This window comes from Peromyscus leucopus, chromosome 2 (assembly GCF_004664715.2).
Source record: "Peromyscus leucopus breed LL Stock chromosome 2, UCI_PerLeu_2.1, whole genome shotgun sequence".
Lineage (NCBI taxonomy): Eukaryota > Metazoa > Chordata > Mammalia > Rodentia > Cricetidae > Peromyscus > Peromyscus leucopus.
The window spans coordinates 588,189-604,778 of record NC_051064.1 but is presented as its reverse complement, the minus strand read 5'-3'; the positions used below and the strand labels follow the sequence as shown (position 1 = coordinate 604,778).

The 16,590-nt window shown below is 40.6% G+C and overlaps 1 protein-coding gene across 1 annotated transcript in view; it reads right to left on the bottom strand.

Annotated features, from left to right (window-relative positions):
- Crispld1 (cysteine rich secretory protein LCCL domain containing 1) overlaps positions 1 to 2,069 on the bottom strand; it is a 35,569-nt gene extending 33,500 nt beyond the window's left edge. The window contains exons 1-2 of the mRNA XM_028874030.2: positions 1,695 to 2,069; positions 466 to 785 (exon numbers count right to left, since the gene is read on the bottom strand). Coding sequence (XP_028729863.1) covers positions 466 to 723 — 258 coding nt within the window. The 5' untranslated portion in view covers positions 724 to 785; positions 1,695 to 2,069. The remainder of the gene's footprint in view (positions 1 to 465; positions 786 to 1,694) is intronic.
- Between the last annotated feature and the right edge of the window lie 14,521 nt (positions 2,070 to 16,590).

The following is a 16,590-nucleotide window of genomic DNA, read 5'->3' as shown; positions in this document are numbered from 1 at the left end:
CTGGCCAGATGGCTAAGCCAATAAATGCCAAGCCTGATGACTGGAGATCGATGACCTGGACTCACATGCCAAAAGAGCGAACTGACTCCTGAAAGTTGACCTATGACTGACATCCTTTCATCATGGCATGGGGATCCCCTACACAAAAATAAATATATGTAATAAAAAGAAATTGAAAGTCAATCCAGAGGCCATTTAGGAGGGTGTTGAGCTTCCTTCAGATCGGATCAGAGGTTTTTAGAACGCTTAGTAGGAAGAGTGGGTGGGAAGTTACTTAATTTTACACTCTTAACAACAGGAACATGAACAAAAGAGTGGGCAGATAAGGATATACTCGAAGAAAACTTAAAATTAAAACAGAGCATGTGATAAATAGATCAAAGAATAGCATGAAGCAATTTACCTATGGCGTTGAATGCACCAATAAACATTTTTTTGATACATCCCACGTGAAAAATGTCTTACCATGTACTCCATATTAGAAGCCGTTGGGTACACCTGACTTCTCAGTTTGTTATGGAGGTCCAAGATGCTCTGCATGTCATTGTCTGTGATGGCTCTTTTCCCTCTCTGCTTGGCTGTCCACCATTCACCATCCTCATCCATGTACTTTTCCAAAAGTTTCTCCAACAAAGTGGCGTTAGGAACCACCATCGCTGGAACCGCTCTAGCCACGAAGAGCAGTGCGGTCACTCTGAGCCACTCCGGAGCTGTACACATCATAATGAATGGCCTCGGGGTTTCCCCGGGAAAATCTCCAAGATAGGCTCTTCCACTCCCTTTGGCTATAAGACATGTCACGTGATTGAGATGAATTTATTTTCTAATAGCAAACTTCAACAAGTAACCACTCAGCTTTTGAAAACACCTTTTCTATGGCCCCCATTTCCCCACAGAGAATTTTCACAGCGCACTGTTTGCAGAAAATATTTTTCCAAGCTACCCATGAAGCCAAAAGTCAAGGACGAAAGTAGCCAGGAAGCTCAAAGCTTGAGAATAATTTCTGAATTACAAGGTTTTAAATAACAGATTACATTTAGCCTTCAAAGAATACAATTGGTACAGTGTTTTATTTTTGTCTAGGGTTTATATTTTCTGTAGAAACTTTCAAGAGTTTTTCTTTTTCTTTCTTTCTTTTTTTTTTAATTTAAGGCACAATAACCCAGTATCTCATTTGTGGTTCATAGCTATTCATAATGTCCATAATGTTCTGAAATTGCGAGCGGATTTTTACACTATCCATGCCTGCACCCATGGGTACCTGGAGAGGGCCCGATGAATCACTGCGAATGAATGGCTCGGGTCCCTGGAGCTACTTTTCTTTGACCCACCCACAGATGAAGAAATCACTTATGTTTTCTGCAAAGTTTGTGCCCAACTTGTGAACCAGACCCACCAAGAATGCTCCCAGAGAACTTGAGAGCAAGCCTCTCACACACAGCAGGAGCCCGCGGTTCTCAGAACCGGGCAGAGAGGGCGCGCCCAGGACAGCGTGAAACCAAAGAAGTCACTTGTATGAACTAAGTCAGGCTCATCTCTGTAGCTGCGGGTTCCTGCCCTGCAACCCACCTACCCAGTCTGGGCCAGACCTCTCTCTCCAAGTTGGTGTTTTCCCTAGATCGTGTTTCCAAAAGGGGAGCTGGGAAAACCTGGCATCTGGACCTCTCTGGATGCAGCTTGTGAGTCGCCCTTACCTCTCCAGTGTGGATGTTCCCCGCGCGAGAGCTGAGCCGAGCAGGACGGCGGGTCTCCGCAGCTGCCCCCAGCCTCTCCACACAGGACGGCACAGACACAGCAATGGGAAGGGAGGGACCGGGCCACCGAGGGACTCCGAGCTGGCTGAAGTCCCTACCTCCGCGACTCCTCGCAAACCTGGGAGGAGCAGCGGACGCAGGCCCCGAAGTTAGAGAGCAGAGGGGCCGCGGAAAGCAGCTCTCTGGGCAGAGTGGGGCCCCCTGTGTCCCGGAGCCGTCGATGCTGGAGGAGGGGTGGGGCAAGGGGAAGGCACCGCGGCGACCTCGAGCTTCAGCCCGGTGCAGTCTCAGCGTGCAGAGCCCCGGCGCCAGGCGCTTCCGCCGCTCCCCAGCGCTCGCGGGCATTTATTGAGGTCCCTGCGCAGGCACGTGACGCCAGAGCCCTCCTTGCCCACCCCCACCTCCACCTCCACCCAGTCCTGGCCCGAGGCCCACGAGAGAGTCGACAGCAGCAAGCCAGGAGCTTTCGTGGGCGTGCTCTGAGCCTCTGCGACAGGGGCGGGGATGGTCTGGACCCTGGGGGGTTGGAGAGCCCCGAACTTCTCCCGCCCCTCTCAGCTCATCTGCCATCGGGAACCCTCCCCCTTGTTCTTCTCTGATGAGGCACTAAGATTCCCTAATAGCTTGGCTGCAAAGGAGCTGGTGGGTGGGCATGGAGATGCGCTCAGAACCTTCAGTGTTGTACACACAAAAGGAGATCTAGGGGGCCGGATGAAGGGAAAACATGTTTTTTCATTTTCTCTGATGGGGACCCATAGGTCTCTAGGCCCTAGTTTCTAGAAGGGAGAAATCATTCTTTGGCTTCTAAGCCTTAATGAGGACCAGATGCAGAAGGGTTTCGGAAGACTATTGAGGCAGATATTGCCTGACAGTTGAGACCTCTACTCCAGTCATAAAACATGAAACATTGACTTCTCAAAAGAGATCGCAGCACTTGGCATTTGTGAAAATAAGAGAGGGTCCTTTAATTTATCTTGGATAGATTAACAGGAGTTCAAGTCTCAGTCCCAGGACAGACATGTTGCAACCTAAAGTAGGAATTCACTAATTTTAAATTCATAACGTGTCGCCCTACTGAGTGCTGTGTTGTACATGTGCATTTTTATTTTGAAGTGGGTTATTTAGTTTATCTCTGTCTCTGTTCCTTAGTGAGTCCTCATCGCAACAGGTTTACTTTGTCTTTGTATCTGGAGTATCACACAAGATCATATAAAAGCCTTGTGGCGGGGCTTCTCAGATCATTGCAGGCACTACTAGCTGCTCCCCTGTACCCGGCGAGTCCCTGCTGCCTGGCACAGGGAAGAATGGGAAACAGACCTATCAGGAGGAGTAAGTAGTGGCCCACGTAGAACTTTCTTTGGTGGAGACTCACAATTTTTATCTTTAGCCTCTTAAACACAAAATGGCTGTATATTTGTAGGTTTAAAATAATCCGTGATCCTCATGCCTGGCATTCAGACGAGTGGCTTGTGCAGGCGCGAATGATAGGCAAGTTCACCGCAGGAGTTCTTTGTAAAGGAATGGCGATATTACTGAAGATGGAGACGGCGAATATACCACACACCTGATGCATCATTGAAAACCACACAGGGAACTGAGTTAAACCTGTTCAAAGTAACTGCATATATTTGAAATATTTGGAAAAGACTTTTATTGGGATTAAAGAAAATAAAATAAATTTGGTAAGGAAATTATCGTATATTAATAAAAGAATGGCTTAAATAGTCGCCATGCTAAACATTAACCTTTCAATAAGCTTTTCACTCCCAATTCGGTCTATAAGCTGTTTTGAATAATCAAGAAGTACACTGTGCATGTTTTGGTTTATTGTTGCAAAGTCTATTTGTAAACAGAAGAAAACATCGTGTCCACATAAAATTCATGTCAAAGTAGAACTTTGGTTTTCGGCTGAAGCAGTTCCTCCCTTGTAAAGCCATGGTGGGTGGTAGAATTTCTGCTGTCTTGTGGCGGACATTGTTGGGTACCGGCCAACACCAGATCTCCCTCCTCTTTAGTCCACACCCACTGGTTTTACTAGGAGTATCTACCTCCTCATGTCAGACAGCAAGCTGGGAGGGTGGCTTGTTCTAGACAAGTCATCACAACAGATTGGAGCAGCAGTAACTAGCTTAGTTAACAGACAGCTCAAGCATACTTGCTCATACTGCAAGGAAGGCAGGCCTGTAGTTAGGGCTGAGGAAAGGAGCTGGAAAGGTTTTCTTTTGTGATCAAAAGAGGTCCATAAAAAGAAAATGTATCTTTAGGTGCTAATTTCTATAATCTGTAAATCAGCTGTCATGTGTAAAGAAGACTGACCTACTAAAGGCAAAGACCTCTTTACCTGTTGAGCAAAAGGACAAAGTGTGTCCATTTCTCCCTGCTCCTGACACATCACTAGACCCCCCCCCATTTTCTTGTTATGTGAGATTATAAATGCATGTCTAAGCCACACTAGCTTGGCTTGAGTATCTAGCTACTTGCAGTCCAAAGCACTCTAAGTCACGCATTTCTGAAATGATTCTTCTTTTGCCAGTGCCATATTCTTCATGCTGTAATTTTCTGTATATGTGCAGAGTAAGGAATTACCTTAAAATGTTCTAGCCTACCCCTGAATTTCCAAAAGTGAGTATGTGTTATAGTGATGGCAGTTGCTCTAAACCATTATGACCCCATATCTCATCTGTCAAGACATTGTTTCAATTCTTCTCCTAAGGATATGTAATAATAGATTCCATGTGCTTGGTATTTTAAGAAATAGAACTGGTATAGATTTATTTATTTATTTTAAAGATTTATTTATTTTTCCCTTACATGTATGAATAAGTGCACGCTTGTCTGGTATGTGTACCAAAGGCATGCCTGGTGCCCATGGAGGCCAGAAGAGTATGTCAGGTGTCCCGAAACAGGAGTTACAGAAAGTTGTGAGTCACCACATCAGGACTGAGAACCAAACCCATGTCCTCTCCAAGAGCAGCAAGTGTTCTTAATCCCCAAGTCATTTCAGTAGCCCTTGACCCCGCAGGAGAAATACTTGCCTATCCAAAGCCATGAAGAAAATCGTGCTATGTTATTTCTTAACCACATCACTTGCCATTTATCCATCGTATCTTCTTCATTCCACATGGGATGGATTTTGTAATACATTGTGAAGAAGGAACAGTTTACAAGGGACACAGTTTTATAAAGAGCCTCATTTATTGTCATCATCCCTAGGAAATTGTTATGAATTGTTCAGCATAAAGTTCAAATTTCAAAACTAAGACAGAGAAATAAATGTCATTGCTGAGGCCGAGCATATTATGATGCTTTAGTTGAATTTGTAAAGACTGTAACTGTTCAGACCCATATTCATGTCACAAGTAGAAAATTCCTCGAAATATGTCTCAATGTCTAGGAAATTAGCCTGTTTTTTGGTTTGAATGAGACACTTTGTCATTATTTTTTAGTCTGGTTGCTCTTCACTCACTAGCTTCAGTGGCTCACCTTTAAATTATTTTCTCTCACAGCTGTACTGGTCTCTATGCATTTAAAAAAACATTCAGTAATTTCAATGTGCTTCTCTGCCTTTCTTAATATTCGTGTCTGTGCATGAAGTGTGTAACATTAGTCTGATGATCTACACCAAAACCACCCTCTGCCACATAGGTTTTCACAATTTAGCCATCCTTTCGGCCACTTCACAGTCCTCTTCCTACTTCTCAAGTGATAGATACTTATATACTTGCCCCACTTCCCAGCAATGCTAAAAATTCTTGGCAGAGTAAGTTCTGTGTACATAATGCCTTTTATCATTTACAATTAAATACACAGATGAATTGGAGTTTGGGAAATACAAAACATGATCTTGGGAAAGTACATTTGTTAGTTGCTTTTACAGTTGCTTTAACAAAATACCAGACAGAAGCAACTCAGGGGAGAAAGGATTTACTTGAGTTTACAGTACAGGGTGTATATAGTCTTCAGTAGGGTGGAAGAGCAGTTTAAGCATGAGGTGTCCAGTCACAGATGTGAGGTGACAGGAAGCAGAGAGCTCTGGCCAGAAGAAGTCAGGCAATGACCCTTAAGGTCTAACTCCAGTGGCCCTCATGTACCAGCTAGGCCTCCTATCCCAAAGCCTGTGCAACCTCTAGATACAGCACCAGTAGCCAAGGACCAAGTGAGTAAACACATTCAAACCTAACAGTACATGTGCTCCAGGATGTGCATGGCAGACGGACTGGAATCCACAAAGTAAACAGAGATCATCATGTTTGAGATGATTGTCACCTAAGATATTTCCTTGGGGGAAAACATCTATGGCTGAAGTAAATGTGTGGGAGATAAGTGAACTACAGAGCAGAGGGACAATTCAGATGATTTTAAACGTAAAAAGTGGACAAGACATAACTCCAGGAAGTATGTCCAGACCAACAACATTATCAGATTTTCAGTGCTTTCCAGTTAAGGAGTACTGCCCAAAATTTATGAATATAAACTCCTCTTTAAATAAATAAATGCAATGCATATATAACCATTTATTATTTTCCATATAGCCTTTCTATTAGACAAGTCACATTATATTTCAGGAGGGTGTATTTGTGTTATGGATATTATCTGAACTGGTGGGTTATGTTTCCACATATCATTGTATAGCCTATGTGCATAATTACACTTCAGGCAGATTTTTAATCTATAGCTTGTCCATAGAAAGATGCATTCATTGACATAAAACCATCCATTTTGAGCACAATGGACAGAAATACAGAGCTATTTTCAAAGGAGTTTCTGAGGCACGTTCAGGGGTGACGTCTCCTCGCTATCTGGACCTGCAGACGGGCTCCTCGGCATGTTCACAGTACCAGGCTTCCAGGCTTCTTGGGAAGAACTGTTGAAAGAGGAGCATTGTGACGGGGAAAGCCATCACCTCTTCATCAGAAGAATTAATGGCTGAGGCAAGTTTTTCATTCCTGCCTGAAGGGGATGAAAGTCTCCTCAGCTGTCATTAGCTAGCCTGTGAAGAAATAGTTGACGCAAAGTCCTGTGCTCCACTTTAAATGACAGCTTTACAGAATAAGACTTAATTAAAGTGAATAGAAAATCCTAGTGTCTGGCATATAGATAAGCTCTACAATTAAGAAGTGTGTGTGTGTGTGTGTGTGTGTGTGTGTGTGTGTGTGTGTGTGTGTATAGTGCCTAAGTATTAAACATTCATTAACTACATATCAGGGGAGTTATTAATGAAATTTGATTATAACTAGACAAATTAAACAGAAAATACCAGGAATAGGGAAGAAATGATCAATGTTTTATGTAATATATAACCTCCAAGCATGCTCCTGAGAATAAGCCCAAGAATTAGTACAGATCTTATCAATGCTTCTGGTCTAAAAATGGTCAATGAGGATATGGCTCAGTCAATAATGCATTTGTTGTGTGAACACAAGGACCTGAGTGTGGATCCTCAGAGCCCTGGACAAGGCAACACAAGAACTGGGTACGCAGAGGCAGGAGGATCCTTGGAGGTTATTTGCCTTACAGGTCAGTTAATTCAGTGAACTCCAGGTTCACTGAGAGACCCTGTCTCAAAAACTAAGGTGGAGAATAACTGAGGAAGATAACCGACATCATCCCCTGGCATGCACTCTCATAAACACATACACAGTAATGAACACACACCAGAGAGAGAGAGAGAGAGAGAGAGAGAGAGAATTGCTACAAAATAAAATATTGGGTGACCAATGACTTTATAAACAATAAGCAAAACATGGGCAAATATGTCTGAGATGCCTGGCCTCTGCAGACATGTGGAGAGACAATAGACAATATGCTTAAGTAACCAGTGTTTGCAAACACATCTGAAGCATCCACAACTTTAGTATTGAAAACTCCACCTTTGTCGGGAGGCACCTATTTCTGCATCTGGCCTGCTTCATTTAATGGTCTGGATTTCAGTACCAAGTTTTGAATTCTTACTGATTCTAAGCATTTCTTTCTTCATTCCATTTGAGCAAATTCTTTCCTAAGTTATAAGGTACCTTAATTGCTGCAGATATCTTATCTCTTTCCTTTCCTTTTATTTCAAATCCTAATCCCTCCAAAAAATTTTCATGGTTGTCCAACTAAAATATTTTACCTATACTCAAAAATCTGCATATAGCCTAAAACACTCAATGAAAGTCAAGATTAAGAGTAAAACTGTAATTTATTTTAGACCTAAAGAGATTGGTAAGATTTCATTACAATGGGAATTATATTTAAATCATTTGTGTGTGAGAGAGTGGTGGGGGGTGGTATGTACACGATGATTTCACATGTCTGCAGAGGCCAGGCATCTCGGACTCCCCTGGAGCCGAAGTTACAGATGGTTCTGAACCTCTAGCCATTAGTGTTGAGAACCAAACTCAGGTTTTCTGCAAGAGCAATATGCACTCTTAATCACTGAGGAATCTCTGAGGCCCAGATCACCATATTTGTTTGAGACAGAGTTTCTCACTGAATCTGGAGTTCATCAATTCAGCTGGACTGTCTGGGCAGCTAGATCCTCCAGGGCTCCCTCTGTCTTTTCCACTCTAGTGCTGGAATTACAGGCACATACCACAAATCCTGGCTTTGTATGTGGGAGGGATCCAAACTCAGGTCCTCATCTTTGTGTGGCAAACATCTTACTGACTAGTCCATCTTTCCAGCTTCCCAATATAATCTATTTTATCTGAAATAAATATATACTTATAATAAGCACAACTAGGTTATTTATTTGTATGTATGTGCGGTAATTTTGGATTAAAAAAGTGTGTTCTTTTATGGAAATGTTTTTTTCTTTGTTTCTTTGGGTATCCATTTTAAACTAAATATCCCTCCTGTAGTGATAGATTAAATTTTTGGGCCACAAGTCTTTCTTTTGTAATGACTTTGGGCTTGGCCATGTCACTTTCATTGCCAATTTGAATATTGGTGGAAGTGACAGAGTATTTATACCAAACTAACACTGTGAAGACATAGCAACTTTTACCTGCCATCTTGGAATCCCCCTCACACCCTCACACACCCATTGTCATGAAACAGCACACCACCTTGCAATTACTCTTTCAAGATAGGCCGGAATTGGACTCCAAACCCCAGAATTCACCTTATTCTTCTTGAGACTATCCAAGACCACACAGTCCACCTACCAGATTCATGAATGCCCAGGGAATGTTGCTCTGAGCTCCTGAAATCTTACTGTTGTATGCTGCACAAAAATCATCAGAGAAAAAGCCCAGCTGGTCAACAAACACTGTAAGTAGTGGGCTAGCCATTTCGAATAAATGTTGTTGAGGTTCAGAGAGATTAAGTAAATAGTGCTTGATGACCCATCTTTTCCTCAAAATGAATGTCCTTGCCAGAGCACTCTCATTAACAAACCTTCCCCACCCATTGATGCCTTCTTAAAAGTGCAAGTGAAAACCTTTGTACACTGCAAGAACAGTGTTGGAGGTAGGAGGCAGTAGCAAGCTAAGTGGACATCTGTACTAACCATTTTGTCTTGAAATGTCTCACACTTACTTCTGACTTCACTAGTGGCTTGTCATTTGAAAAGTTGTCTTCTTTAAATTTGTTTTTCTATGAATCTTGTCAATATTCCAGTTAATGCCTCTTAACAGAACAATGAATAAGTACAAGAATAACCCCACCTAGGCAATTCAATTTTAAAGAGAAGCAGGACAGCAGTGGATAAAATGTTGCACCAAGCTGTGCTCCACAGCTATCCCTCCTAAAAGATTGTCCCACTTGGAAGAATTGAGTTGCTTTTCTAAAGAAGTTCTAGATTAAAAAATGCATGTTTTAGTCAATCATACTCTATTGTTACATAGCATTTTAATACATGAGTTGCTTAAGAAAAATATAACCCTGAAAGAAAGAATGGTTCAAACCAAACAGGATTTTTTACTTTAGAAAGAGCTGGTTGTTGCAAAAAGAACACTCATTTGACTGAAGAAAAAAAAATGAACGGCAGGAAGCATGCAGGGTCAAATCCAAGGTGAGACACATTTCTTGATATGGAAAAAATAAAAATGAGGTACAAAGACTTTCTGCCCTCAACATTATTATATAAAGGAAGCAATGTTCTGCAAAGTCAGGCTAAGCCTGAGCCAGGAAGGAAGTACTAGGTGTGTGTTTTGAGACATGAACAGTGGCTAAGGTCCAGATGGCCAACAGAATGGCTGAGCGAGGAATCAGAAAAATTCAAGACACGTTTCTCCACTTGCCAAGGCAGCAGTCTATCCAAGTTCATTCAAGATTTCATAGAATAAATTGAGGTGAAACTGTAATTTTAACTATACATTTTGAATATGTAAAAATTAACATTGCCTGTATTTATGAAAGGATTATTTGGAAAGGAACATATAAGAAAAGCTTTTCACTTCTTCAAATCCCAAAAGGTGGATTTGATTTTTACTTTAAATTAATAGCTTATCTGTTGGTAACTATTCGGCTCACAGACCATCCATTAGCAAGACGAACATTGCACCCACATGTTGAGCAAATTGCCTTGCTCTATCTGACCAGATTTCCTGTTCTACTTCTGGCTTCTCAAGATTTGTTTAAAGCCAGCCCTTGGCTTGGTTTGCTAATCCGAGGGACAGGGATAGAATTAAAGGAATGCAAACCAGGGAGAAAATCATCTAAAGATATACAGGCCCGTTTCCTTTCTCCTTGCCATTTTACCATTTCCTCCACAATTTTCCTTTTCTTCCTCTGTCTTTTTCAAAAGACAACTTTTTGTTTCTGGCACTCAGTGCTGCTTTGAACATTAGCAACTTTATATGTCTTAAACATGCACTCAGCTATGAACTGTTTTCGGAACTTTTCTAAAGCTATTTAATTTGGTAAAACATACCTTGCAATTGATCTTCAGTTTGTGGCATAAGCCTGGCATCATTCTGTTTCTGTAGCCATCCAAGGTGAATATAATTTCCTTAGACAGAAGTGGCTCTGTCCTGGCATTTATGAGTAGTCAGTGATCATGATTTCCTGCTTCTTAAATCCTGGGACTGGTTGCTTTCCACTGGTAATCAACACCCGAAAATACCTACCAAGGGTGTCAGCAACTCTTGGGAAATCTATTTTCCTCATCGTGTAGTTTTCAGTTAGTCATTTTTTTTTTTTATAATAACATGGCAAATACCTTTAGCTGATTATAGAACTGAGCTGCTCCCTATCATTATTGGCATAATCATAGATCACAAAGTGTATGGAAAAGAAATTTTCTTTATTAATTTTTTTAACTAAGAAACAAGTTCAGGTCAAAGAAAATGCTCACCTCCTGTGGTGCAGATTTGTGCATGTAGAGTGACTCTAAGCCAAATTATCATTTAATTAAAAAACTACAAATGGGAGGCTAGGGAGATGTGTTAGGCAGGCAGTCAAATGTCTGCTGCACTTAACCATGAGGACACAGGCTCGTATTCCCAGGCGCCATGGAAAAAGCCAGGCACAGCAGACTGAGCCTAGATCCCAGCACTGGAGAGGCAGAAAGAAAGAGGTCTCTGGGGTTCCCTGGCCAGCAAATTGAGTTGATTTGGTAATATGGAGGTTCATTGAGACACACAGTCTCAAAAAAATAGAGTAGAAAGTAGTGGAGAAAAACACCTGAAGTCAAACTCCACCCTCTGCATACACATGAACACCTCACAAAAATCCAATCTAATGGTAACAATTTCCTACCAAGAAAATGTCAAAATTTGGTTTGTTGTGAAAAGCAAGAATCATGTTTTTCGTGACTATAAGAAAATAGCAAAAGCCAAAGTTCAGTCGACTTTTGAAGTTTAACCCAAAAGATAATATCTGAAAACCCCAAATGTGCCCAAGGTACTACATTCATTATGATATTGCCTTAATTAAATGGTACACGCAAAGGCCATAGTATCTCCTAGGGACACAACCTTGCTTCCATATTCTGAGAAAATATTTCCACCTATTTTTCCAACTTCACCAACACTGTTTTATTTTAGTTCGTTGCTATTTCCAGACTTCCAATACAAGAAATCACTTTTGCTTCTAGATTCAAGTCTGATAGAATTATACTTCAATCATTATAACTTGAATTCAAAATATTGAGCAGACCTGGACATTTTCTGTGGCCTTTCTTGTGTTTTTGAATTTTTATAAAGCTATTCCAGTTTATTCATTTTATAAATAGAAGAATAATTTATAAATAAAGTCCAATCTATGAACATTACACCATGTTGTATCTTAAAGTTCATTGTTTATAAGTCTAGTCAAGTAATCTTCCACTTGAAAGGACTTTCAACAAAACTGACTGTTTTGGGTGAAATCTGAGATAAGTCCTTGAGGCTATGCCAGATGAGGGTCTCAGGCATGTCCTGACAGTGTGGCAGCTTTTCCCCTACTATCAAGACCAGATGGCTTAAGTACCACAGGTTCTCATAGCAAACAAGGTCTGGAGGGAACAATCCATGGAAAAATACATCTTTTGTTGGAGTGAATGGGATGAACACTCTGCTTATAAAACTAGAGTCAATGAGTCTTCTCCACTACTCTATGTAGATGCAAAATTTTCAGATATATCATAATTGTTTTTTTATAATTTGGGAAGGTAAAATTTTCAGAATATATAAGAAGATTTTAATTTTTCCAAATATAAATAATCACAAATTTTACTTTAAGAGGCCCCCAAAAAAAACAAAGTCCTGCCATACACACAAAGTCTGACTACACATCAGTCCTTTGCTAGAACTGATCTGGACAAACTGCAACAAAATCAAATGATCCCAGATGAAAGTCAGAAGATTGTATAAGTTTGACTTTGGAAAAAGTAGAAAGCCAAGTCATAAGCAAAGGTTGCTCATCTCCTAGATATTTGGAAAAGCCATGTTTTTGATACTGTTGGAATCAGAGCTGACAAAGTTTGGCAGGGTGGTATTTCCTAAGACCAGGGTTATGATTCCTCCGACTTCACTCTTTTGCGGAGATCCCATCTAGAGAGAGCACCATGATGATGAAATGGTAGCTCAGGCAGGTATTTCTTGTATGTTGAGTTTTATTATGTACAAAGGTGTTCACCAGGTCACCTCTAAGGTGATTTCTGAGGTCCATTTTGTAGAAAGCATCACATGGTAACTTCTGCATAATCAAAGTGAAGCAACCAAAATCATTCAGTGTGGGAAGAAGTAGTAGCCAAGGCTGTGCACGTGTGTGGCATAGAGCCTTTTTGCCTTCTATTAGCAAAGTCTTCTCTGGTTGTCATTAAAACAGTTCTTTCTCAGGAATTAAAAGCCAGTAAACAACAAGCCTCTCTCCCTGTTCTTCCCCACCCCTCTCTCTCCTGTGTGTGTGTGTGTGTGTGTGTGTGTGTGTGTGTGTGTGTGTGGTGAAAGGTGACATGGAAGATGTGGTGGTATTCTAATTGTACTGAAATGTGATTTTGATTGTATGTTAATAAATAAAGTTGTCCGGGGGTCAGAGCTATTAGAGCCATAGCAAGAGTGTGGCGGTGGTGGCACACGCCTTTAATCCCATAGATCTCTGTGTGTTCAGGGATACAGCCAGCATTGGAGACATATGCCTTTAAGACCTAGGGGGCTGTACATTCAGACAGTGACGAGGCAGTCACGTGTTTGGGTTTACAACCAATGAGAAGGCAGAACAACATACTATAAAAAAAAAAAACGAACAGACAGGATATAGCTCTCTTTTGGGAAGCTGGGACACCGCAGGCGGAAGGGTGAGATTTTAGCTCTGAGCTCTGACCTCTTGGCTTTCTCTTTTACATTGTTTCTGTGTTTCTTATTTAATAAGACTGTTGATTACATCAACAGGAGGAAGTAGAAGAAGAGGGATAGAAATGATAGAAATAGAGTACTTGTAGCTGGAGAGTTTTCTCTCCAGGTCCACCAAGCCCCGGCAGTCTGACAGCCCACTTATAAAATAAACACACAGCCACTTATATTATTTAAACTGTTTGGCCTAATGGCTCAGGCTTCTTGTTAACTGTTCTTATATCTTAAATTAACCCATTTCTATAAATCTGTACCTTGCCACATGGCCCGTGGTTTACTGGCATCTTCACATGCTGCCTGTCATGGTGGCAGCTGGCCGTGTCTCTCTGCCTCAGCCTTCCACTTCCCAGAATTCTCTTCTCTGCTTGTCCCGCCTGTATTTCCTGCCTGGCCACTGGCCAATCAGCATTTTATTTATACAGAGTATATATTACTCATATATAAAATTCTCAAACAATAAAAATTTAAATTAAAAATTGCCATATTAGGTATAATAAAATAAATTATCAAATTAAATGACAATGTTTAAAAGGAAATTTGCCGGGCGGTGGTGGCACACACCTTTAATCCCAGCACTCGGGAGGCAAAGGCAGGCGATCTCTCTGAATTCGAGGCCAGCCTAGGCTACCAAGTGAGTTCCAGGAAAGGCGCAAAGCTATGCAGAGAAACCCTATCTCCAAAAACCAAGAAAAAAAAGAAATTTTTATGACGGTTGTATTAGTGAGATGATTTGTATTCATAATACACAAGCAACCTCAAAAGCCATTCAGTATAGCACAAATGACTCAATTATGGAAAGTGCTAAAAGAAACAAAAGGAGAAATTGGTAATCTAAAGATTTAGGAGAATTACACAATCTTGTTATTCATTAGGTTAATTCAGTGTTAAAACAAACAACATTCTCCTTGTAATATCAATATTTACTAAAAAGCACAGAAAAGTGGATTCTCATACTAAGAACCTATCAAATATATTCTATTATTGACCTAAGTATTTTGTGGGCAAATAGAAGACACACATAGGAAAGATACACCAGCATAAACATAAGCTACACTATTCAAACACTGATAGAGTGGTAGAGGGATGCCATTGGGTAAGGCATTGCTATCCGTTATCTTTAAAGGAGAGAGGGAGGAAGAGGAGAGAGAGGGAGAAGGGGAGGGAGGGAGAGAGAGAGAAAATCCTTATATTATGGAACTTTTCCAGGCTTCTTACCCCAGGCCCTCATAGAACTTTTGTGATCCCCTGTCAGTATGGCTGAAAACATTTATAGTAAGTTTAGGAAAGGACATTTTCCCTGCACACATACAGTGAAACAGACACCATGAGACTCTCAGTGCCTTACTCAAAGCTGGCAATATGAGAGAGTCAGCCAACTAAGCTGTTGTGCTCCAAGAATATTTTCTAGCAAGGCCTGCTACTGGCTATATCAGGAGACAGTGTGGAGTTTGGACGGAAGTCATTTGTCAGCATTCTGAACTCAGGGAAGTCATAAACACTTTGTGCTCTCTGCATCTTAGTTTATTCAGATCTTTAAAAAGGGTGTTAACAACTTCAGCGGAAACTTGTGAGATATCATGTTCTCTAACAATATAAGGAAGCACCCAGTTCTTTTAGAAGAGGAATCGAGAGATCATCACTGACACCCTCAGTTCTCTCCTAATAAAGATGTTTTCATTGCCCAGATAGGAAGCCAGAAGTTAAGTTGTCCGAGCTCTTTACCAGAGTCCCCCACAAATACATTTCCAGTGAGGTGCTTCAGATGCAATCTAACCCCCACAAAGTTCATGTGTTAAATGTTTGGTCCCGAGACAGTGCTGTAGGGAGGAGGTGCAGGACATTAAGAAGACCCAGTGAGTTCCGAGATCCTCCACAGTATGCTTTCGCAGCATAGTTCTCACACAGCCCTTTGAGTTCTCCTGGGAAAGAGGAGCAAGAAGAACTCAGCTTTGCCCATCCTGTTCTCTGTTTTCTCTCTGCTTCCCAGGTGAGGAAAAGATCGCCTGCCCTGAGCTACATTGCCACCCTTGTTGTTCATACCCCATCTGTCATGGGCCTCTTGCCACAGCTGAGCTGATACAGATTTCATGTCAAGGGTTAGGAAAAAGGCTAAGCAAAGGAGATTAGATTTAAGGTTCTTGTTTAAAAAAGAAAGAAAGAAAGAAAGAAAGAAAGAAAGAAAGAAAGAAAGAAAGAAAGAAAGAAAGAAAGAGAAAGAGAGGAAGGAAGGAAGGAAGGAAGGAAGGAAGAAAGAAAGAAAAGAAAAAGACAATTACTAGTTTTAAATACTTTACATTGGATTGGATTGTTTTATATTGTATACAAATTTGAAACTGATATTGTTAGAAAATGCTATATGTATATTTCTAATTGTATTCATACCATTCATTTAACAATGTAATGCAATTTTCTGACCCTTGAATGTTATTATTACCAACTACTATGATATAAAGAAATGAAAGTTAGTAGTTAGACATTACAATAGAACTTGTAGTCATATTAGATATGTTTTAAAAATTGAGCAGACATGTTTAAGACAGGTCATCTTCAAACCCTTCAGAGATCTACAGAATATGGCATTTAAAATGTTTTAATAACTTAGAAAATTTTTCTTTTTTGAGACATGTTGAATCTTCCAAACTATGAGCTGAAAAACCTCATTTCTTCATAAAAAAGCATGTGTCAGGAGTTACTTACAGGGATGAGAAGTTGACAGGCATGCTCTGCAAGGGGGATTCTAAGAGGATTTTGAGAAATGAGAAAATATATTTCAGCTTATCTGTTACTATATGAAACACTTCCATATTACTTGATCATTTATTCTCTGGATGAGTGATCTTTCTTTCTTTATATGACGACAGTTTATACTACTTCTAAGATACAATAGAAAGATTTTTTTCCCTCTAGTATGGTTAATCAAAGAAGTTATTTCTAATATAGACAGTTAGCAATAATTTATACCTGGAACAAATATAAATAACACAAGCCCATTCATCCCATTATAAATGGTGGGTGAGAGCCTAAGTCACTTTCTATGACACTTCTCTTGTTCAATAATGTGGAAGCATCCAGAGATT